At 31.7% G+C, this 25,398-nt stretch overlaps 6 protein-coding genes across 7 annotated transcripts; 1 reads left to right on the top strand and 5 right to left on the bottom strand.

Annotated features, from left to right (window-relative positions):
- The first annotated feature begins 831 nt into the window (after nt 1–831).
- On the top strand, nt 832–4,086 carry LOC18012846 (protein NSP-INTERACTING KINASE 2). Its single transcript, XM_006395586.2, has 11 exons — nt 832–1,121; nt 1,209–1,341; nt 1,428–1,499; nt 1,594–1,737; nt 1,839–1,910; nt 1,996–2,055; nt 2,216–2,313; nt 2,418–2,567; nt 2,650–2,991; nt 3,101–3,480; nt 3,575–4,086. The coding sequence occupies exons 1-11, from the start codon at nt 971–973 to the stop codon at nt 3,902–3,904; spliced, it is 1,932 nt and encodes a 643-aa protein (XP_006395648.1). The 5' UTR covers nt 832–970; the 3' UTR covers nt 3,905–4,086.
- A 151-nt stretch (nt 4,087–4,237) lies between these two features.
- Nucleotides 4,238–6,299, bottom strand: LOC18012171. Of its 2 annotated transcripts, none has more exons than XM_006395587.2 (2): nt 6,213–6,299; nt 4,238–5,177 (listed from the first exon to the last, which is right to left on the bottom strand). In XM_006395587.2, the coding sequence occupies exon 2, from the start codon at nt 5,145–5,147 to the stop codon at nt 4,353–4,355; it is 795 nt and encodes a 264-aa protein (XP_006395649.1). In that variant the 5' UTR covers nt 5,148–5,177; nt 6,213–6,299; the 3' UTR covers nt 4,238–4,352. The 2 variants fall into 2 exon arrangements, with proteins under 2 accessions (XP_006395649.1, XP_024007090.1); XM_024151322.1 differs by lacking the exon at nt 6,213–6,299 and adding an exon at nt 5,941–6,093.
- Nucleotides 6,300–8,681: 2,382 nt separating this feature from the next.
- On the bottom strand, nt 8,682–10,998 carry LOC18012172 (LAG1 longevity assurance homolog 1). The gene is made up of 6 exons (XM_006395588.2): nt 10,625–10,998; nt 10,011–10,249; nt 9,757–9,912; nt 9,468–9,653; nt 9,184–9,368; nt 8,682–9,080 (listed from the first exon to the last, which is right to left on the bottom strand). Exons 1-6 carry the CDS (start codon nt 10,760–10,762, stop codon nt 9,049–9,051), a joined length of 936 nt encoding a protein of 311 aa, XP_006395650.1. The 5' UTR covers nt 10,763–10,998; the 3' UTR covers nt 8,682–9,048.
- A 1,922-nt stretch (nt 10,999–12,920) lies between these two features.
- On the bottom strand, nt 12,921–13,673 carry LOC18012217 (basic leucine zipper 43). Its single transcript, XM_006395589.2, has one exon. It carries the CDS (start codon nt 13,589–13,591, stop codon nt 13,052–13,054), a length of 540 nt encoding a protein of 179 aa, XP_006395651.1. The 5' UTR covers nt 13,592–13,673; the 3' UTR covers nt 12,921–13,051.
- Nucleotides 13,674–21,288: 7,615 nt separating this feature from the next.
- Nucleotides 21,289–21,719, bottom strand: LOC18012218 (defensin-like protein 295). The gene is made up of 2 exons (XM_006395590.1): nt 21,671–21,719; nt 21,289–21,572 (listed from the first exon to the last, which is right to left on the bottom strand). The coding sequence occupies exons 1-2, from the start codon at nt 21,717–21,719 to the stop codon at nt 21,289–21,291; spliced, it is 333 nt and encodes a 110-aa protein (XP_006395652.1).
- Nucleotides 21,720–22,667: 948 nt separating this feature from the next.
- Nucleotides 22,668–23,096, bottom strand: LOC18012453 (defensin-like protein 295). The gene is made up of 2 exons (XM_006395591.1): nt 23,048–23,096; nt 22,668–22,957 (listed from the first exon to the last, which is right to left on the bottom strand). Exons 1-2 carry the CDS (start codon nt 23,094–23,096, stop codon nt 22,668–22,670), a joined length of 339 nt encoding a protein of 112 aa, XP_006395653.1.
- Nucleotides 23,097–25,398: the final 2,302 nt, after the last annotated feature.

Consider the following 25,398-nt stretch of genomic DNA (forward strand, 5'->3'; position numbering starts at 1 on the left):
ACTCTATGTATAATTCACAGTTTATTACTTTAATTAATTCACGGTTATATATAAAATAATTTCACGCTTTATTCGTTCGAGGCCACCTGATTATTCTTCCCGGAAAATGTATGTTTATCGGTGCTTACATTTAGACTAAATAAATGGTGCGTACCATAAGGATTCACTTTTTACCTGCTCGAATTGATTATCTTACGATTAGAATTTGTTTCTCTATCCCAAAATTTTCTAACCTTTCGTCTATTGCCGTCCTAGATCCGAGAACATGAGTCTATTATACATATAGCACTCTACAAAACATTTTTTTTATCCAAAAGAAACCAATGTTACATTTTAACTACGACACGATATATATTTTATCTGGAAAGAAAATACAGTACATAATTGTATGTGTTCTAAGAGATGATTAAGAAACAATCATTTATTCAATAGAAAAAATCGTACCTTTGTAATATTTCATCATTATATTGTAAAGTAAAACAGGTTTGTATTTTTTGTATTTTTTAATCTATTTTCATGCAATATAAAGTTTTGAACATATTTTCTCTCTTTTTCATTGGTATTAATATCAAGAAAGTTGCATTTGTATATATATTCTCTTGAGGTTAAAAATAGAAATTTGCAATTTTCGTATACGTAAATAAACTCTGAATCAACAAACTTATTGGCTAATCAATGAAAGAAGCAAACACTATACAGTAGTTTTCAGACATGATTGAAAACTATACAAATCAAAGAAGAAAGCATTACCCGATTTTCTTCCTGCCTTTTCCAGTTTAAAGTCTTCAGACCATAAGATAATAATTGGCAGACAAATCTTTCTCTCACTATCTCTCTCTCTCTTTCACTTTCAGTCACAGACACTTCAATATCAAAATCCCCTGTTTCTTGTTTTTCTCAGTAAATATTTCATAAACAAAATAAACAAACCTCAAATTGTGCACCTTAGAAGTTAATACTCTAAGTCTGAATGCATGTTTTGATTCATACAAATATGGTGCACAGAAGACGAGAAGTAAAACTGATTGATGCTTTGTCCTCTCCAACCTTCTTCCTCATCATCATCTTTTTGCTATGTTCATCTTATGCAGAGCTCACAGACAAAGGTGTTAACTTTGAAGGTAAATCGACAAATATTCTGCTTTTGTCAATCTCTTCTAGTTTCTAAAACATGTTTTTTTCTTTTTCTTTTTCTGTTTCCTCTTTAGTTCTTGCTCTTATAGGAATCAAGAGCTCACTGATTGATCCTCATGGAGTCCTAATGAATTGGGATGACACAGCAGTTGATCCTTGTAGCTGGAACATGATCACTTGCTCACCTGATGGTTTTGTCCTAAGCCTGTAAGTACATATATACACACATATATATATATATTTATATACTATGTACGCATGTGTTTACAGTCTTTACTTACATGTGTATGTAGAGGAGCTCCAAGCCAGAGCTTGTCAGGAACTCTTGCATCCAGTATTGGCAATTTAACATACCTTCAGACTGTGTAAGTGTTTTTAATTTACTAAAACATAGTTGCTTCATCTCTTAATTACTTAGTTGAATTTTCTAATTATGCTTTTGGATACACCAAAAAAAAGGCTATTGCAGAACAATTACATAACAGGACATATTCCTCCTGAGATTGGGAAATTGATGAAACTCAAAACACTTGATCTCTCTACCAATAAATTTAGCGGCCAAATTCCATTCACTCTTTCTCATTCCACAAATCTTCAGTACTTGTAAGAACCCATTTTTTCCAAATGTTTTCTCCAATATAATTTAATTATAATTTGTTATGATTATTTATGGAGATTTTTTTGTATTGAAAATTGTGGTGCAGGAGGGTTAATAATAACAGCCTGACAGGAACAATTCCTAGCACATTGGCAAACATGACCCAACTCACTTTTTTGTACATTCTCTGTCTTTTATTTTCTTCTAATTTTCTTCGTCTATGTATATAATTATTTATATATTTCATTATTATTTTTTTTCAGGGATTTGTCGTACAATAACTTAAGTGGACCAGTTCCAAGATCACTTGCCAAAACATTCAAGTAAGTCTATTTCTGAAAAAGAATATTTGTCGTTTACTCTGTTCTGAGAAAAAAACAGGGTAATTGTAAATTCCATTGTCTTTTCTCTGCAATTTATACACATAACGTTACCCTATGTAAGAAATAATTTTTGTATAACACTATTCTACTTGTGATGCAGTGTTATGGGCAATCCTCAGATTTGTCCAACTGGAACTGAGAAAGACTGCAATGGGACTCAACCTAAGCCAATGTCAATTAGCTTGAACAGTTCACAAAGTAAGTAAAACCTAAAACTTCAATCTTGAAACCAAAAAAGAATAAATCTTGTAGCTTTAGATTCTGTAATCTAAAATTGGTTATATTTTTGTTGTTGTTGTTAGATGAAGTATCTGATGGAGGAAGAAAAAACCGGAAAATCGCGATAGCCTTGGGTTTAAGCCTTACATGTGTTTGCTTGTTGATCATTGGCTTTGGTTTTCTTCTTTGGTGGAAAAGAAGACATAACCAACAAGTATTCTTTGACATTAATGGTAATTTCAAAACCCTTTTCTTCTCACCGGTTTTCTACAAACAATTGTACCAATGCGTTTGTGAATTTGAAAATTTTAACAGACCAAAGCAAAGGAGAAGTATGTCTAGGGAATCTAAGGAGGTTTAGTTTCAAAGAACTTCAAGCCGCAACAAGTAACTTCAGCAGCAAGAATCTAGTAGGAAAAGGAGGGTTTGGGAATGTGTATAAAGGTTGTCTACATGATGGAACCATTGTGGCGGTGAAGAGATTAAAAGATGTAAACAATGGCGGCGGAGAGACTCAGTTTCAGACTGAAGTTGAGATGATAAGCCTCGCCGTTCACCGTAATCTCCTCCGCCTCTACGGCTTCTGCACCACTTCCATGGAACGTCTTCTTGTTTATCCTTACATGTCCAATGGCAGTGTCGCTTCTCGTCTCAAAGGTTATAATAATAACTTACGTATCTAGGGTTTTTTTGTTTTTTTGTTTTGGTTTAGGGTATTTATTTAGTTGAACCGGCTTGATTCGTGTGTATGTATGTTGTGTTGCAGCTAAACCGGTATTGGAGTGGGGCACAAGAAAGCGAATAGCATTAGGAGCAGGAAGAGGGTTACTGTATTTGCACGAGCAGTGTGATCCAAAGATTATTCACCGTGACGTCAAAGCTGCAAACATACTTCTCGATGAATTTTTCGAAGCGGTGGTCGGAGATTTCGGTTTGGCTAAGCTTTTGGATCACGAGGAGTCTCACGTGACAACCGCCGTGAGAGGAACGGTAGGTCACATCGCACCTGAGTATCTCTCGACCGGACAGTCTTCTGAGAAGACAGATGTGTTTGGCTTTGGTATTCTTTTACTTGAATTGATCACTGGATTGAGAGCTCTTGAGTTTGGAAAGGCAGCGAACCAAAGAGGAGCGATTCTTGATTGGGTAAGGAGCAACGACAAGATTCTTAACAGTTTCAATTTTTAAAAATCTATAGGCTATATTATAAATTCTCCCTTTTTTTGGGGGTTACTTGTAGGTGAAGAAACTACAACAAGAGAAGAAGCTAGAACAGATAATAGACAAGGATTTGAAGATGCATTACGATAGAATCGAAGTGGAAGAGATGGTTCAAGTGGCTTTGCTTTGTACACAGTACCTTCCGATTCATCGTCCTAAGATGTCTGAAGTTGTGAGAATGCTTGAAGGCGATGGTCTCGTTGAGAAATGGGAAGCTTCTTCACAGAGAACAGAAACCAACAGAAGTTACAGTAAACCTAACGAGTTCTCTTCTTCTGAACGTTATTCGGATCTCACAGACGATTCATCGGTGTTGGTCCAAGCCATGGAGTTGTCAGGTCCAAGATGACAAGATAGAGAATTATCGGATCTTGGTTCTTGTCATAAACATATATAAACTTGTTATTTATTTGTATTCTACTATCTTGTATATAGGTTTTTGGTGTCATAAGGACTCGTATATTTTAGTGTGGAGACAAATTTTTATCTTGCTGAAAATTAATGTCTAAAATATAAAACTAAGATCAATGTGATAACTAAAACTCTACGTTAGCTCTGTTTATTTCTAGACTTGGGGTCTATTCAGATTTTGGTTGTAACTGATAGATTATATGTTAAACAATTCCCTTAATAATCTCAGAAATTTTCATTTTTTTTCTCAAAGCGAAAAGAAACAAACTAGAAAGTGAAACAAAACTGTTTGCAATGAGAACAACACAAACAAACCTAAGGTCTCTGTTTTGTCCAAGAAAAGCTAAGCATTACATAAGAAACAAAAAGCAACTTTATTTTGAGACTCATGTATATAGATCAGAGTCGAGCCAAGCATCCTTTTTAAGACCAGTTCTTGAAGAGTACTTCTCCAGATCTTTGTTCACACTTGCGATATCCAAACTCGGGACAATGTTCTTCAAAAGAGCTCCGACAAATCTTATCACAGAAGGACTAAACTCAGGCCATGAGATCACCAACGTTCCTCTAATGTTCTTCAGCTGACACCGGCTTAGAAGTGAAGCACTCAGACCGTCGATGACACTCCCTGATGGGAAGTAATCCAGATTCACACGAGATGTTGCTTTCTTCTCAGATGATGTCTCGAGTTTAGCAGCCAATGTTTCGTCTGGTGAGAGCTTACCTCTGAAGTTACGGCTCTGAATGGAATCCAAGATGATAACCCGCTCAGGGATAATGTCTTGGCCAATGAGTAATCTCGAGACTAGGTTAGACCGTTCAGGAGACACCGGAAGCTGAACAGATACAAGGAGGATCGAGTTTTTATCATCGATGCTACTCAATGAATATATGTTGCAGGATTTGTCTTCTAAAGACGGTTCCATGGTGTTTCCAGAAAACGGGACTTCAGGCATGATGAGACTTCCAAGGAGAGTCTTTGAAGGTAAACTGTGGAAGACGTAGAGGGAAGGTGAAGATACGGCTATGATGAGTAGAGATGGTCGGAGAGGCAGTTCAGGTTTCGGGTTTGAGAAGACGATGAAAGGAGATGGAAGGGATTCAGGTGGCTGAACGAAGTTGTTAAGATCGTCTTGGAAGAATCTTGAAGGTGGAGGGTTCTCGGTTAGTACATCTTCCATTTCTTAGCTTTTGAATGAAGTCTCACAAACCTGTATCAAGACATATCAGAGATGCAGTTAGGTAGCGAAAGGCACTCGCATATCTGAAGAAAGATGTACGGATGAGCATAAACAGGTGATGCAAACACACACCTCTCTAGATTCTAATTGAACTGTAATACTTCAATTGAATCCAATATCTACTATAAACCAAACAGGAAGGCAACAAAATATCTTATGTTCTAAATAAGAGTTTGCACACTCCCTGCAAACGAGTGAGATTTACAGAGACACTAAAATAGAACTTATCCCTGCAAAAAACTAAATCAGATGCAGACTTCTGTTCGTTCTTGGGCATATAAGAACGTCGATTCATCTAATATCCACAAGCAATACACCGAAAGATAGCAATCATCTAATCATATATCCTACATTTTGACACGTTAAAATAACTCGTAAAGAAGTGGACTTTCATCAGATTTTCTTTTAAGCCCATCTAAGGAAAACCGAGGAAACTCCAAATTCTAACAAAAGCTCTACGTTTCTCTAAAGAGCTGAATCATGTAGCATATAATAAAAATCTAGTGTTCTTAGTATTTTCTCTAGATCATACATAAACTCGAACTAGGCGTGGATGCAAAGGTATTGTTTGACTACATTGTATTGTTTGTCTCCATTAGCTACAAAAGATCTTAGGCTACATCATCTATTATCAACCAAAATTGTGGAAACCCCAAAATCTAACAAAAGAAAATTTCAAATCTATTCCGAAAAATATTAGATTACACTGATAACGAAAAATCAAGTTTCTTACATTATACTGGACTAGACCGATATTCAAACTCAAATCCGTGAGAACATGACATAAACCCAGGATCTTTCTGAGCAAAATTCGATCTTTGACTATAAACTATAACCTAAATCTCCAGAAATACAGAGGCAAAAGGAGAAAAAGTCTCAAAATTTCTAAAATTCAAGAGTGAGGACGCAAACTAGAGAGTATCAATCAAATCGAGCCAGATGTAAAAGAATCGGATCCAGAAAAATTAGGGCTTAGTGTAGAGAAGAACGTGAAAAAGGAGGTACCTTGATGCAGTAGAATCGATGAAGAACGAAGAAGAGACTTTTTTTTTTTTTTTTTTTTTTCCTTGCGATGTTACTTACTGTCTTCTCGACCAAGACAGCGAGATGCTAACCGGTTTAGCCTAAAACAGACCTCTCAAAGGCGTGAATCTATTGTGTGCTCTTGTAAATGCTGATTGTTTTTTCTTTTTCCGGGGTAATATTTTATCGGGTTATTCAAATAATTTTTTTTTTCACCATCAAATCAAACAACTTCTAAATTTTGAAAGACTACTGGAAAAAGAATATTAATTAACACTAAACAAAAACAACAAAGTTCAAAACATCATCAAATTTGATAAGAACTCATTTATACAAACATGACCGGCCTAAAATCATTTGAAGCCTAAAGTGTACAGTAAAAATGATGTCTATAATCAAAATAAAAAATAATTTTTATAACATATTTTTTAAATATATAATTAAAATAATATAAATTATCATTGCTTAAAATCCAAAACACACCAAATTTTTTTTGAAATAAGAGGACAAACAATTTGTTTTTGCTTAAAATCAATTTTTTAAGCTTTAGATCGATTTTTTAAGCTTAAAATCGATTTTTTAAGTTTAAGATCTTTAAGTCCAAAATCGATTTTTTTTAAGCCCAAAATCGATTATTTTAGGTTTAGAATCAAATTTTTTTTTAAAAAAAATATTGATTTATAATAAAGATAATGATTTTTATTTATAGTGCAACTTTTTCTTTTTTTTTTTTGTAGCATTCTTATAGTTATTATTATTTTATATATGCGTAGGACCAAATCAAACAGAAATTATGATTAGCGAAATAACCGAAGAAGATCGATTTACCTTCATGGACTTTACAATGATTGTGGAGGCGACAAATAATTGTTCTCCTTCCAACATACTCGGCCGAGGTGGTTTCGGTATCGTGTATAAGGTAAGAATTCTCTCATTTGGAATATGTTAATGTATAAACATATGTATATATCTATGTTAATCAAACTCTATATTGTATAATAATGTGGTTACAGGCATTATTACCAAACGGAACAGAAGCGACAGATTCGTCTCAAGGGATAGAAGAGTTCAAGAACGAGGTTCGAATAATTTTAAACGTCTTGCACAAAAACCTTGTCCGGCTTCAAGGATGTTGCTGCGAAGGGATGAGAGGATCTTAGTGTACGAGTTTTTAGAAAACTCTAGCTTGAATCGCTATCTCTTCAGTCAGTGGCCTCCCCTCCTCCATTTCCTTATATATATTTATTTGGATATGTATATTTTGTTTTTCAACCTCTTTTCTAATTCGATTTGGTTTGTGTTTTTTTTAATGGACCAATCAATGTGTGTGTAGATGAGGCTCGAAGCCGATTACTGAACTGGGAAAATCGGTTCCGTATCATCCGTGAGATTGCAAGAGGACTTTCGTATCTGCACAATTTTAGAGACAGTCCCATAATCCACCGGGACTTGAAGCCCAGCAACATTCTTCTAGATAAAAATCTGACTTCAAAGATATCTGACTTTGGGATGGCAAAGATTTTGGGAAGTAGAATGACATAAGCACATATAAACACACTTATTTTTTTTTATAAAAAAAGACAACAATACTAACAACTAGTGGTATCTAAAATGATATTATCTCTAGAAAGACCAAAAAATTCTACAAGAAATTAATTAGAAAATCTATAGTATATCACATTTTCATTGGCAGGCATTGGCTTCTATTCTGTATTCTTTGTTGCCGTCGGAGCTACATATATCTATTTGCCTTCAATAACTTTAGGTTCGAATACATGTTACGTCTGATGATGATCTCGACCTTTTTAAAGAATCATCTCCGGAGGGCACATCTGTTTTTTTTTTTTTTTTTTAAACCATATTAGGTTATGGATTTGCCTCAGATGCTGAAAATCTCTTTACCAACATTTATTTTTTTCTTTTGAGATTTTTTTTTTCTTAAAACTATATAACATATATTTTTCTTGGTTTATGACAAACTTATAATATTCCATGGCATTTACTCATACATATGGAGGTTTAAACCGTAAAAAATTCAATATGTCACCATAATATGTTATAACACTACATTTCATCATGCACAAATAATACACGGTCTTAAAGATATGTGACTATGATACATATCTAAAATCATATACAACACTAAATCATAAATAATATTATGCGGGACTTTGTCGACTCTTTATGGTTCATCAAGGATTCGTAGTTTCGACTCTAACGGCAGAATTTTGGGCTACAGAAAGCAGGATTGAAATGGCTTTGAGGAACAGATGCAAGAAGCTTTATGTCTTCTTCGACTCCTTGCACTGCAATACTTTGCCAACATTCGTGATTTTTCCTCTATTTTCCTCTATTTTCTTTTGGATAATGTTAAACAAGTTCATCATTGTTTAGCAAGTTTATCATTGTAAAATATGAGAAAAAAAAACTTCTAAGAACTGAAAAGATCCAAGATGATGAAATTTCATAATACAAGAAATTGTGTTATTGTAATGATCCAAAACAATAAATGAAGTCCATAAATAAAACTACAGAAAACAAAATAAAGTAAAACAAGTGAAGGAGTTGCTTTAAGCAATGTGTCTAAACAAAATCTTGAATTGGCTCAAACCAAAGAAATCAATCATCTCAAAATTCCGATTGAGAAAACCAATCCAAAAATGCAATCTCCAAAGTTATCTGATCCATTTGATTCGGTTATGACCCTCTGACTGTTAAAATTTTCGCACACACCTTCAGTGAATCCTGCTTATGTTGAAGTATGACAGTCTCTGTTCTCAAATTCTGTCTGATTCAGAAACAGAGTCTCAAGATGCGATCAATCCTCGTGTTCATCTTCGCTTTCAGAATCTGCAAAAGACATGAAATTCAGTCTCTACTTTGCCTTTGACATAATATCTACTTAAATGATCTAAAATATGAATTTTCATTGCAATTGATTTTTACTGCATACCGGATCTGACATCTTCGCTAAGCTTGCCTCGATCCTGTACTTGTTTCACAAGCATCCGGTAAATCAAAACCCACCAGAAAATATGAAGAACAAGCAAGCAGAACAGAAGAGTATTGAACATGTAGTAATAGATGGGTCCTTCGATCGGATGCTTTTCTTTGTCCACAGTCATAATAATTTGATAGCTGCAAATCACAAATCACAAATCACACACAATACAAACATCAACAAGAGTCTTAAAAGCATATTCAAGAGAAAAGTACTGATATGTAGATAAAACTAACCTAGTGCTCCAGAGGATCCAAAAAGGATAGTAAATTAGACGTAGAATGACCCAAGACAAAGCGAAAAGAACAAACGAAAAGCTTGCTATACTCTCAGCTCCACTGTATTTCGACATTTTTCCAACTTCAAGGAACACATCGCTCGCGTCATGGAGTGCAAGAATCACAGAACCAGCACGAGAGAATCTATCAACAATCGAATACAAAAGAAGATCAAAAGTAAATAAGGATCCTTTCCTCCACAAAAGGTAAATGTATGTACACACATATATGTATGTAAAGATTGTACCTGCAGAGGTAGGAGAGGACGAGGAGAATAAGAGTTGTGATATGATGACCCATCGAAACTCCAAAATCTGACCGTCTTGTTTCCCAGAAAACCAAAGCGAATATAGAGTATGTGTAGAACCCAGCTGTAAACATATATAAAAATTTCAACTTTATCCTGCACATGAGAAAACGAACAAAATGATTAGACAAGAGATCAAATCTAGCAAATTCCCATCACAATAAAAAAGAGATTGATCATAATGAAACTCTTACTTCATCTGTTGATTAGGCCAAATCTGATCTCCAGGACCAATCCAGAAGTAGAGAGTATTTGTAAACCAAGGTTCATTATATGTCACAGACAAAGCAAGTAGCTCAGCTGAGAGATAGTAAACACACTTCCAAGCTGACTCTTTGAATTTTCTGATTTTTCTCGATTTCGTCTTCCTCTCTTTCATGTTGTCATTCTTATCCGGACTCTTCCTTCCATAAATCAAAAGCTTTCCCAATTTCTACAAAAACACCAATACGTATCTCTATTCATTGAACTATGGAAACCAAAGCTAAAAGAAAACAAAAAGTGAAACTTTCTTCTACAATACATACAATCTTCATCAACATTGCATTTACAAAGACTTTTTCATCACAAGATCTGAATGATGATGAGCTAAATTCATTTACCGACACGAGTCAAGAGTAATGATTAATCTCAAGAGTCGTTACTAAAAGTAGAAATTTAGCATTAAAGTTACAAACAAGAGAGACATAACATATACTATATAAAATACATATACGATTTGAAAGCGATATGTTTTTTTTCTTCTTCTGTGTATGTCAATAAATGCGATTCAGAGAAACAACGAATCAGAAGATAAGGCAATGATTACCTCGAAGACGAATCTATCGAGAAGAAATCTTATTGTAGGGAAGAACACTGCGAAGAGAGGCAAAAACCCAAAATCCTGGTAAGCCGGGAACGATTCGTGTTCCCAGTTGATCGATTTCACCGATTCGAAGAGACCCATCTCGAAAAGATTTCAGATTTACTCTACAGAAGCAGATTCTTAATCAGATGAAACACATCGAAATCTCGTCGGAATTTTCACTTGGTTGACCAGAAGCAATGCTACTTTGGATTTACTGAATCGATCTCTCTGAGATTGATTTGATGTATTAGAACAACAATTGTTTAATGTTTAGTTGCTCGGAGAAATCTAAGAGGGTAAGGCCTTAAGGGTACACTAATCCTTTCAGTGGGCTCGCCTTCAATTATTTTCCTCAAACGGAAGGATATTAGCTAGCAACTATAATATCTAAACGGATAATATATTTATTTAATTGGAATCATAACAATTGTGGTCTGTAATTTTTTTTTTTTAACAAACAAGAAATATTTTTAAATATGGAATTATTAGATTTACGGAGATTTTTTTGTCAAGGTGATTGTTATATATTTTTATATGTGTGATATATACAAATCTTTTTAGATAAATTTAAAATTTAATTTTGAGTATATCTATCGGCCATTGCTCGTATATAAACCTAAAACATTATTACATATCCAACATTTCTAACTTTGAGTCTCTTTAGAAACTTGATTAAGTGTATCATATACTTATAGTTTTTCTTTAGTTATCTCGAGAACGTTCTATCCTTTGAAATTCTTGGCAGGCACTATCACCAGAGCCTCCATGATTCTTTGTCTTCTTATGTTCCCTTTTATAAAATTTGTCTTCTTTCATTACAAACTTAATCCCCATCAACCATATTCTTTTAGAAAGTCATAGATAATTATATTCAGCAATTACCAATATCAAATTGAATAAATCTTATAATATAATGGGTCACAATACTTGATATCGTAACTAATATAAAAATCAATGGAATTAAGTATAGACACATAGAATATTGTTCTGAAATTCATATTTTTGCATAGCAAAAGTACTTCTTTGGTAAGCCTTTTCTCAAAAAAAAGAAAAAAAAAAACTTCTTTGGAATCATTTTCATTATTGACAATCGTTTTGAATATAAGGATCATGGTGTCTACTGTGCCTAGGTCCAAAACCGATTCGTAGATACTGTTCTTATATATTTTTATATAATAATTTTCTCTAGATAATTCGACCAAATCCTAAGCTGTGATTTCGAGGATGATATCGTTCTATGAGGTTAATATCGGTCGGTAATAGCATTAATGTGAGAATAAAATATGCAGTTTATAATGTTAGAGAAGCTTGTGGTTGAAAATCGGTGCAGTTTATAAGAAAAGAGTATCAATCTATCATTACCCATCTATGTGTTTTTTAGTAGGTCAAAAGTTATACTAATAAAAAGAATAAAATTAAAGATTATTAACTCGATATTTATTTAGTGCTCAATTTACATAATAGTAATGCGCCAGGTGAAATTCAAGCGTAGACATGCTTGGTGGGTTTGTCACATTCGGAGTGATGCTTTAAATGGATGAAAAAAAGTTCAATAAAGAAAAGTTGATAAAAGCTATGAGAAAATAAAAAAATTGAATGATTACATCTTTGATTAAATTTCGAAAAAAAAAAGAAAAAGGGCCACGATTTTTAGCAATCTTTTGTTTTGTTTCTTGTTTGCCATGAATGTTTCTAATGATTTCCAATGCAATTGTATTTATGCGGCGAACAAACTCTCAGAATTTGTTAATAGAGGTCGTCATAATTGATCTACATTTTTTTATTTTTATATGCAAAATATACATACTGACATACTTATGATTTACGAATTTGAATCTAGATGATGTAAACAATAGACTATAGTTCTTTCTTTAACATAACAATCATGTTATAAGTTCCGGCCACTATTTTATTTTTCATTATTCATTGTTAGCAATCTGTTTTTTTTTTTATAACAATCATGTTACCGGTATGTCTATGAACATTCCGTCGAAAATAAAAAATGTCTATGAACATAATATGCATATATGATGTGTCATATGATTATTACAACAAAAAAAAGAGAGCTCAGCGAACATGATTTTTTTTTTTTTTTTTTGGGTGCAAATGCTCAGAGAACATGAATATGCTCAAGAAGTAAGTTAGATTATTTAACTTCAATACACATACTATGATCATACAATATAATATATGATCGTTACCAAATTTATATTCGAGAAACAACCAAAACCCAAAATCCCTCGATCTTTTCTCTGTATTTCTTTTATTTATTTATGGTTAATATCTTTTTTCTGTTGATACATAGGAATAACACAAACCCAAAATTATTTAGCAAAAAAAAACACAAACCCAAAATCTCTGCCCCTCCGATTCAATTTGAAGAAAATACTAAACATCTTCGAACTCTCGTAGAAAACTGTTGTTGCTGTTGTTGATGTTCTTCTTGTTAGATTTTAGTTCACATACAAGCCGTCGAAGATCAAAAGCTTCTTCTTTGAGTTTAGAGTTCTCCTTCAATACGCTGTCTTGAGTCTCCGATACGCGGTTCAGCTTATCGATAAGACAGTTGTTCTCGTTACGAAGCCTTATCACTTGAGACCATAACTCGTCGAGGTGTCTCTGTTTCCTCATCCTAGATCTCCTCGCGGATTCTCTGTTTGAAAGCATCCTCCTCTGTTTCCTCTCGTCGAGTATTATGATGTTTTGATTATGATCTTCGTCGGAAGCTGAGTTGTTGCTCATCATGAGATCTTGACAAGTGGATGATGAAGAATAGTTGTTGTTGTTGATGAGATCGTTTAGGTAGTTTAAGGAAGAAGAAGAAGTTGGAGATGAGGGCATGTTTATGATATTGAATTCCGCCGGGATTGTTGCTAAGTTTTCCGGCGATAGGTATTGGAAGTATCCGGTGATTTCCGCCGGAATCATGGTTGTTATTTGGTCTATAAGAGAAATGAATATGAAGGAGTTTGTATTTGTGTGTGTGTGTGTGTGTGAAGAATTGGGAAGTTAGCTCAAGTAAGAGGAGGAAGTGGGAGAAGGGTTTTATAATATTGGAAAGAATAAATCATTTAGAAGTGGGTCCTCTCGATTATAATGTATATTTAGAGAGTATTGTACAAATAATTTCTTTTTATTACTTATGAATAGTAGTATTTTGTGTATAGGCAGAAGCGTGAAAAACATCATCTGATAGATCATTTGAATAATCCACAGATTTGACGTAATTTCGAAATTTATTGGCGGAACTTGGTTTGGTTATTTTACGTTTATTTTTGATAATTTGGTTGACTTAATATGTTGGGAAGATAGTCAATTGGCAGAAAAAGAGTTGTCAGTTTTTTTAAAGTCAAAATTATCATTGATTAGGTTTTAGAAACGGTGAAAATATTTTTACAGAAGTAAAAGTATTCCATACAAAATAAAAAAGATAGTGTAAATGATCTTTAACTACACCCTCTGTTCTTTATTAATATTTTTTTAAAGAAAAATACACATATTAAGAAAACAAATTTGATTATTAAATCTATTATTTTTTGTGATTAAAAATTTTCTATATAACTTTAAACCAATAGAATCTCAATAAATCCAATTTATTTTCTTAAAGTTTACAATTTCTCATCATTAATTAATAAAAATGCATACACAATTTTTAAATTTTTTTTTGAAACAAGTAATTATTTCTTAGAAAATCTACTAATAAGGAATAGAGGAAGTATATTATAACTAAAAATTGGATACTAAATAGTATATCCAACAATTGGCAAAATGACTAGATTTTTCATATTTGCAATTTTTTCAAATGTGTGAAAATTGGCGTGATTTTTTTTTAAAATTATTTATCATAATACATGTTTTTTAAGATGGACAAATTATTTTTGGCATGACATGCAGATTATACATCTTTCACGTTATTAGTTAGACCCACCTGTTGATATTAGTCTTTACTTCGAATTGTAGTTTTTTTTTTTGGTTAAAAAATTGTAGTTTTAAGCAAGAAAAATGTTTTTTGGCAAAGAGAATCTATTATATAAAGAGTGAGTGAAATCTCACAAGTTTGACACCTAAGCATCTCTTTTTCTGTCATATCAGCTCTCAAATTTTTTTTTTTTAAAAGATAAAAAATATATTACAGTCAAAGATGAATTTAATAGCATAATTTTAAAACTCTTTTGAATGTAAATTTTCCTTTCTTTATTTATTGTTTGTTCTTCACCAAAAAAAATATTTCAAACCATTTGTTCACTCTTCACATTTCATAATATATCATCAATATTCTTTCATCCCTTCTTCATTCATGTTGTCATCTTGATGTGCTGGTGGAATTGGTTTTCTAACTTTGGTCGTTAATGGATCTACTATCCGATTACACTTGGTTTCACAAAAAAAACTGTAAAAACCTCTTCTAAAATTTACAAATTTTGGTTTAAGTCCAGAATTTATAGTTTTACTATAAAATGTTTAATATCAAATTGAAAATATCAATAAAACAAGCTAATTATTGAAACTAAATTAAGAAGCAAAAATATATATAAAAAAAACTCACGCCTATAAGTGGGTATTCTCCTAGTATTGATAATGAGACCCGACACAAAGCGGGACGAGATAAACGCTTCACGGCTACGGACAGATAAAACGGACAAAGGATCAGAACTCGCATTATATATTTAGGAGAACTGAGAATCCCGTAGAGTAACACGTTAGAGTGATCGATTCCCCACTATTAAAGTTAAGTAATTTACAATTAACATATATGCCTTTATAAAGTTAAACTTTTCTGTTCTCAAAACAAAAAGTTGAACTTTTCTGTAACAAAAAAGAGTTAAACATTTTATTAATAGATAGGATAAGTTTGAGCACCGAGTACAATAGATCCAATATGCATCTACATGCCCATTGTTTATATATATGACTTTATTGCATCATTTAATATTTAATTTCAGTTTCATAAGTCTTTTAGTAATGTAGTTTTTTTTACTATTTCTTTTTTATTTTATTTTGTAGCAGACAAATGACAGAAATTCTTCTTTTATATCTTCTCGTATACCATTCATAGTCATACACGCCGTAGTATATAGAAGTCGAATTAAAGCAGTATTTTTAGCATATGTAAAAAAGTTTTAGTATAAGTACGTTTCGTCCAAAAAAAAAAAATTAATAGAGCAGTATTTTCAGCACATGTAAACTATGCACCATCCAAAAAAAAAAAAACAGAGATGTGATACGTAGGAGTTATGACAAATACTATTCGACAACTCTTTCAATTTTCTTTTGAGATATTAAGTTGACCGTCGGATCGATGGAAGATAGATCTATAGTTTCTGATGAAAAAATGTATTTATAGAAAGAAGCATTGGCTTGTTACACGAATCTTAGAAAGATGTATCTGACCATCAATAACCTAAGATTCTTATCGAATGTGTGTGATACAACATATATGTCAAATCTAACAGACTAACATGCCAATCTAAGGAAAACAATTGTATTTAGATGATTTTGTTTGAAAAAAACCTGATATTTTTTTCCTTCTTTGCTTTCAATACATAATGATACGTTCATACGAAACTTATGAATCGGATATCAGATATCATCCGTGAAACACAAAAATAAATTATTCATGAAAAAAATAAAAAAATTGAGAACCCCTAAACAAAACTACCTAGAAAAAAAGCATGATAATCATTTTATTTTTATTTTTTTTATTTTCTTATTTTTATATTAATTGGTTTTTAATTGTTTAGCAGCTTTCAACATAATTAATAACTAATTAAAGTTATTTCAGCCGATTTGTTTTTATGTTGGAAGCTGCTAAACAATAAGAGCATTTCCATTGACTTTAGAAGACTTCAAGAAAATCAATTTTAATCCATCTCCGAAAGAATCACTAAATGGATTAAATTTGATTTAGTATATGGAATTAGTTACTAAAAAAAGAAACTAATTTTTTAAAAAACTCATTAACTGACTAGATTCCGGTCATTAAGAACATATGATTGATGTGTTTTACTTTTTTTTTTTTTGGGATCAGGGCATATAGTTACGAGCACTGCCTAAAATTTTAATACTCCAGTTTGAGCCTTTGAGGGGTTTGAGGTGAAAAGTAAAATATGTGGCCTTTTTTGGTAGCGGTCTTTATTTTATTTCAACATGTTTTTTATATAATATTTTTGGTAATCATTAGAAACATTTTTCTAGTTTTTAAAATAATCTGATTTAAAAAGATTATGAAAATTATTATTTTTTAAATATTATAAAACTTTCTAGTAGACTAGTAGTTGTGTTTTCACAAAATAACTCCAAAATTATAAAATTTCATAACCTGTTCTAAAAAAATATAAATCTACACAATTAGTAATATGAAGTAAAACCACAATTAGATCTATATCCATATGAGAATATATTCTTATAACTTTACCGATGAAAAGAATCGACAAATGAAAAATGTTATTGATTTGCGAAGATATATATATATATATATATATACTGTAACTTCTATGTGCTATAAAATCACATAAGGTGTACTCGTGGATGCTAGCTTCGTTAGAAAAATTCTATATCAAGAAGAAAAGAATTTATAACTGCACTACAAATTAAAGCGTGATGCCTCACCAATTATAAGCTTCAACTATATGATCATTTAAATAGCTTAAAGAAGAAGTGTGTATGGAAAATTTTGATATATTGATGCATTATGACTCAATGTCTCCACTTTCCCCACTTTAATCTCCACATATTTTTAATCCTTTTTTTTTCATGATCTGTATTAGTAGTTTTCTATTGAAGATTGGTATTCCTATCTTCTATTTATAATGATATGATGATAATACTAATTGAAAGTCGGAACCTCTATCCACCGCTTATAAAGATTAATTTTAACCAAATGCTTGTATGCTAGCTATTGGTTTCAGTCTCTTGATTGAATTCAAAATCATTTTCTCTTAGAAAGTATGTTTTATACTATAGTATTTAGCAATCAAATTAAGGTAGTGATCCACTCGTGCTTCTCTTCAGGCACCAATTAATTAAGTACTTACAAAACCTAACTTATTAGATTACGTAAGCCATTTTCTAATCCCTACAGTATTTATTGTGAACACGAATCGACACGACCGAATAACTTTAAAATAGAGGAAGATTTTTCTAAATTTTGGTTAGCATATACATTGATTAGGTTATAGAGGTCATATATATAATTCCACGATTAAATTATGATTAATAATGAAAGGTTCGGATAAGAAGTGTTTCCTAATCATAGTATCTCGACTTGCTTTCTTCTATTTTGTAACCATAAGAGGTGCAATGGTACCGACGTCTCTATCCATCCGTATCCATAAAATAAAATTAAAGGCCTTTCGTACTTCGCTTTTCGTATGTATAATTAACCATTATAAACCAACAAATTAATTAAATAGTTTGGTTACACTAATGTCTTCGCCGTCTTAAACTAATTTAAATGTGAGTTATAGAGAAACTAAAAATAATCTCTGCAAAATTTTGATAACTGTTTAATTTCCAAATATTTGCTAAGTCGTATCAGGAAAAAATTAGACTGCACATTTCAATAAAAGTTGAATAAATGGAAAACACCTTTTTTTGTTCTAGATAGAAAATATGTACAGTACTATCTAAGAAAATGCATGTTTATACTATAATATGTTCTAGCATTTTATGATAAAATATGTAATAGGGCATACAAGACCCCTTTTTTAAAGATATAATTTATTTCGATTAAGGAGAGCCACATGAAAGCATAACAAAATAAAGAAAAAGTTAGATGCTATATATTAATCAAAGAAATATATCATTGGCACTTTTGAACCTAACTGCTGCCAAATGGCGTCAGCAAATGTCATCTGTACATTATGTAATTGTGTATTCGACTTCATCAAACTTTTTTTTTCTTCTTCTTACCTATATAGAATATATCCATTTATATCACTAGGCAAATCAAATTCCACTTGGTAGATTTGAAACGAACCCATCTAATATTATGCCTTAGGTCAATCATGCCTCCCCATTTTTAGATGAGCACAAACATATTCAGTCATATTATCATGTGTGCACATATACCTACATATCTTGATATATATATAAGATCTCAAATCCATCTAGATAAAGAAATAACTTTATAGAGTTCTTTTCCAGCGAAAGAAAAACACTTTAAAATGTTCTTCAAACATGTGATCTAATTCTAGACAAATCTCTTGTTTAATCAATCAAATACGTGGCTGTTCCTTTGTAATTATGTGGTTATAAATTTCCTTAGGCGGGTAAGAATCCATCTCCGCCACAGAAAGGAAATTGGATATATCCCTATTTTTGACATATACAGAGACTTATTTTTGCGTTTAAAAGTGAACTTAATCTGATTCTTATTCCCCAAATTCACGTTTCTCTGTTACAGTAACAGTAATGATTCTATATTGGATATTTTATAAGTAGCATAAAGACAAAATTATGTATCTAGTGTAGTTAAAAGGATGAAAAATGCGATAATTTATTTATTCCACTGACATGTTTATAATATATACAAAATAATTAATTGTTCACTCACATTTAACTGACAATATAATTAATTTAACATGTGTGTTAATTTACAGACATAAAATGAATTTATGATCATCTTAATATTTACACTAAACTATGATTCGTTTATGATTGTTGATTGATATATACTTGTACATTTTGCAAGTTTATAAAATTCTTTTTCTTCGGTTATAGTTCTAATTTGCATAGTTTCTAAAACCCTTTCATGTACTTGAGTCACTAGATTTATAAAGTGACCGAGATTGGAATTATGAGTATTCGTGCAATGAAAGTGGGTTAGTCATATTTGTGAATTTCATGTTCTATGATTGTTTTTAATTCAATATGTGGCATCTTTGTTTGATTGCTAAAATTGTTCTAAATAAGTGTGTGTCTTGCGTTTTTGGTGTTGCAATCGTTAATCCTTGTAGGATTGAACAAAAACGAATGTCGAGTTTTCAATGAAAACATGTCGGAGATTTGGGTGTTGGTAGTTGAAGATATTGACTTTGAGAACTTTCTCAAAGAGAAAAAAAAAAAGATATTGACTTTGCGAAGAGTTGATCGTTATGAGAACGCTTTAAAGCGTTATTGGTTGCTATGAAAACAAATGCCATAATTATTGTCGTCAATATCTTTCAATAGTGATGGACAAATGTATGATTCTAGGGGTTTTTGCCAAAGCTCGTCAATTCTCTTTTCCATGACGCCGTCTTTAAACCCTAGGCCTAGCTTAAAGGATTGATGAGCTAATTTCCTAATCAAACTTGACTTCCTAAAAGATCATAAGCCTCTAAATACCAGTACTATAAACAACATTTTCGGAAGATTCTATAGGCGTTGGGAGTTTCAAGAAGTTCTTGGCCGAGAGTTTCCGAAATACTAGAAGGTAGTGTGCTGTGTTTTATCCATTTAGATGTTCACTGTCAAACCATTTTAGTAATGAATGTTATTTCACCCAACAATAGATATGAAACAAATCAAACAAAATTAATTATATAATCTATTTAAAAATGAATAGGGCCTTATAAACTATTAAATTTGAATTGAATTAATGTTGGAAATCATTTGATTTTCTTTTTTTCTAAACAGATTTTGAATAACATATGTTTTAATATTATTGGTTAAAAAATTTGGAAGAAAATTTTGTTTTGATATAATATCTGTTGTCATTGATGAACGTATCACGCTTATTTCATGAGATCCGTATAAAGACATACGTAGAAAGAATCAATCCTAGAAAAAAAATAAAAAGTCTTTGTCTGAATATTTATTTTCAACCGCATTGGTACTTTGCTATACATTAAAAAATATGGCAAGAGTTTCTCGCAGGGTTATTTTTTTGGTCGTCGCTCTTGTTATTGCACTTCGTAAGTATAATATTTACATATATATAAGAATGTCTGTTTAAACTACATATGATTACAAGATCGTATGCTTTGTCAATACAGATATCTCGATATCAGTTTCAAGAGAGATGAAGATGCAAGAAAAAAAATATGAAGGTGATCCAGAAAAAGACTCTGTTCTCAAAGCTGATATTAACCAGTTTGGTAGATGCGAGAAAGATTCTGATTGCGAGAAAAAATGTTTTCCGTCGTGCCAATTTAGAACATGTTCAATCAGGCACACATGTGAGTGTAGTTTATGTGCTTAGTTGTAAGTGCACTATAAGTAACGATTAAACATATCGTGGAAGCTATATGGATCTAAAATAAACGTATAGTTGGAGTTTGACAATAATTACGTATTGAAATATTTGGAACCGTTCTAAATCAAAAACTTATTCTTGTGAGCGTTTGTGGTGGGATGATTAGGAAAAAAAAAATTATACCTTTTATCATGGAGGTGCGTGCATAACTATGAATACCACGTATAGTGAATTCACCAAGGAATGTCACAATGGACTCCATAAACTATTTAATCTTGTTGACAGAAAATAATTAAACACAAACTGGCCACTTAGGAATATCACGAAACTATTCAATCTATATTTTTAAACATAAACACAAACTCAATTAAAACTCTTTCTGAATACATGCATGTTATTATTATTATCATTGAGAAGATCTTCCTAAGATAGTAAAAACAAGAAATATTCATATGCAAGTACAAAAGCCATTAAAACACATATAAGAGCCCGAGACACATGTAGTTTTCATATGAGGATCGCAATCACTCGTCGACTTGCACGTCTGCTCATTACTCATTGTTATTAAATTGTCGATTTTGGCTTGACGAGTCACTGAAACGCTACATTGGCATTGTCTCTTCACACATAGAGGTGTGCCGCTAGAGCAATGAAGGTATTCACAATCTTTAGTTGTTTTGCAAGGATGCGAAATCTGAGCTTTGGCTGTCGGAGTACTCACCATCATTGCACCTAATGAAGCACATCGATCAATTTTTTAATATTAAAAAACATCTTTTATGTTCAAACTTTTGAATAAGTATTTTGTTAGAGAGATTAGAGAGACTTACCAGCGATGACGAGCGTTAGTGAGAAGAAGAATATGATATTTGATGCCATTTCTTAATTATGGCATTGGACATATGGAGACCTGCTATTTATAGTCTCGTTGAAGTTTCAGAATTTATCATCTATCTTTTTTCATTCATTGATCTTTAAGGAATTTCTGGTAGTTTCTATATAGTCATGATTATGTGCCATATCAATTTTCATAACTATATTAAGATATTACCGTTGAAGCAAAGATTTACAGGAGATACAATGTACTATGATAATTTCTCTTACATTAATTTTTTTTTGTGTGGAAATGATTTTTAGAAAAAAATATTCAATGAAAATGTAACTTATCGATTTGACAAGTAGTATCTTATGGATTTTATTTTGGTGACAAAAAGTTTACTTTTATTTATTGCAAAAAATATATATACTTTGATTATTCTGTGAACTCTAAATCATGGATAAAGCTTACAAATTAATAGAACTTGTAAATAATACTTACATTTTGAATAATTCAATATTTTGGCTTGTGATTACATGGCTAAAGATTAATACTGTACTCGTTTTTGAAAACAAGCAGCGATAGTGTACAATTATCTACATTGTAAGTAAAATTAATATAAAATATGAGTACTTAACTGTAACTAGAGATTCTTGACAACACAAAAAAAAAAAAAAATTATGACTAGAGATTTGTTAGTTGGCCAAATTTTATAGACCGTTCCGAACCAATTCTGTCAAAGTTGGACAGCTTACAAAACCGGACGGAACATACACTCTTAAATCTTATAAGACGATTAGTGCTTTTAGAGAAGTCCATATAGAGAGAGCTCAGCACCAATACATGTCACAAAGGACTCCCCTCAACTGTTGAACCGTTATCTTTTTAGTCATAAGTTTATATTATTATTCTTTTGAAGAAATCGTCATAAGAGAGCAAAAACAAGAAGCTTACAACGTTTATAATAAAACTAAAATAGAGGAAGTGTGCAATGTTTATAATACCTCGCACTAATTAGTGCAAGTACAAAGGCCATCAAAACACATATAAGATCGAGAGGCACATGTAAATCTCATACGAGGATCACAGTCATTCGTCGACTTGCACGTTTGAGCATGAGTCATTGGATTTTTTAAGTTGTCAAGTTTCGCTTGATGAGTCAATGAAATGGTACATTGCCATTGTTTGTTTACACACAGAGGTGTCCCGCTCGAGCAGTGAAGGTATTCACAATCTTTGGTTGTTTGGCAAGGAAGAAAAATCTGAGCTTCCGCATTCGGAATTCTCACTGTCATTGCACCTAATGAAAGCACATAGGTAAAAAACATATGTTTATGTTCAAATTTCAAATCCAGATAAAAGTCTGGTTCGACAGATTAGAGGGACTTACAAGCAATAACGAGAGCGAGAAGAAAGGAGAATGCCATTTTTGATGCCATTTCTTGATTATGGTTAAGTGTTTCCAAGGTGATCTACAAGCTATATACCTTTACTATTTATTTATAGTCTCTTCGAGCTTTGGGAATTTAATTGCAATTTTTTTTCTTATTTAGTATGACTTGTTGGCATTAATAGAAAATTGTAATTTACAGAATGTATATGAAAATGTAAACATTCTTGGTTGGTTTGGATGATGCTTTTGCTTTTACTGCTTGATTTTATTGCCATGTTTTTCTTATATTCATATTTGATGCCATATCGGTTTATCATATATTTAAAAAGTTGTTTCCGTTTTAAGCTAAGAATAATCGGAAATAATATAATGTAATTGCCCTATGATTTCTCTTATATCAACTTTGTGGGATGTATTCAATCATGGATTTTGAAAGATTTGTATTAAGTGACAAATCCTATGGTATTTAAACATGGATATTAAAAAATATTTTAAAATCCAGTGTTATTGGACTAGTGATTTGAAAATATATTCTCAAATCCACACTGTTATTGGAAATATTTTAAACATTGAATTTTGAATGATTTCAAGGTGTTTTAGTGGAGTTTACTATTTAAAAATACAAAAAAAAATTATAATTCCATAGTTTTATGTGAGATTGCAGTGAGTTTTAATACCAAATCATAACAAATTCCTGGTTAACCCAGAATTTTCTAAAAATTCATTAAAACTCAAATCACTTCAAATGCTAGATTAAATGCATTATGCTTTAGGTGGAAATGATTTTCCGAACAAAAGAAAATCAATTCAAAGTCACCTTACATAGATTTTATTCTCGTGGCCAAAACTATAATTTTACTACTGTCAACTCTAAATAATATAAGTAAAGTTTAGAAATTAACAAAATTTCATCGATACTTTACATTTCTTGTGATTACATGGTTTGAAGACAGATTCATTTGAGAGAACAGATGCGATGAGGAGAATTGAGTTAGATTTGCCTTCTGTTTAATGATTTGAATTAAAAATATTAGAAATATGTAAAAGATATTTACAATATAATTAGTAAAATCAGTATAAAACATGAGTACATAATGGTAAAATAGAGACGTTGACGTCAATGTACTGCAATACATACTACTTTGGTTACTTACATGCGATGTCGTAAGCCGAAAAATTATGAACCCTTATCAACCAATTTTTTCAGTTTGAGCTGGTTTTATGCTAGACCGGCCTGGTCCGTACAAAACCAGATACTGTATATGACATACATTATCCAAATATGTTTCAATGTTCATGATCATCAAAAGTGAAATTACTAAGGGATACATATTTTTCTGTAGATTTCGTAAAAGATGGATTTAATTTTTATATAGAGTGATTGATTTCGCTTTGAATTCAATTGTAAGTAAAATATCTATTTCATCTGAAAAACGAGTTCTGTTTTGGAGTTTTTGGATTAATGAAAAAGGTTTTCTTATGAAAAGTAAGTTTGTTATATATTTAAAACTGTTAGTACTGTATAAGCTGAGTCTGGTAACGTTTTGCAAGATGACTTGATGAACTGATACAATGGCATTGTTCCCTTATGCATAGAGCTTCCCCGCTGGCGCAATTGGCGGCATCACATTCTTCTGCTGTCTTGCAAGGAGCAAACATAGCAGACTGAGCTTTTGCGGTTCGTATATTGACCATCCATGCATCTAAAGAAGATATCAGTCAAAAATAAGATATGCTATGTACATATCCTACACACTTTGTTAAAGTAAATTACGGACTTATGAAAGATTTAGAGTCTTACAAGGAATCACGAGCGAGAGGAGGAAGAGGGATATTGCTTTTGATGCCATTTTATTGTGATTTTAAATACATATCAGAATTACCTCTATACAACATTTGTTATTTATAGTGTTTTTATGAAATTTTGGAATTTGATTTCAATATTTTTGTCCAAAAGTTTAGTCACTCACAATTGTAGATTTTTGCATTAAAAAAGTTCATCACCCAAATTTAATCATATTAATGTACATATAATAAAGCAAAGATTACAAAGACAAATATGCCAAAATATATCAAACAAAATATCTACACTTCATTACTTCATCTATTACTTTTCTATTTGAATTAACTATTTATATTATATAATCTTATCCCTTTCTAAAGCATACGAGATCCCAAAAAATCACATTTTATGCATAAAAATAACTTCAAATTATATATGAATTATATATATGGCTAAAACCCATTTGCTTAGATCCTACTTAAATGTACGCGTATAATATCAAATCACATTTTATAATCTCTAGATTTATCGGATCTAATATTACATAAGACTCCAAATAAGTACC

This window comes from Eutrema salsugineum, unplaced genomic scaffold (genome assembly GCF_000478725.1).
Source record: "Eutrema salsugineum unplaced genomic scaffold, Eutsalg1_0 scaffold_6, whole genome shotgun sequence".
NCBI lineage: Eukaryota > Viridiplantae > Streptophyta > Magnoliopsida > Brassicales > Brassicaceae > Eutrema > Eutrema salsugineum.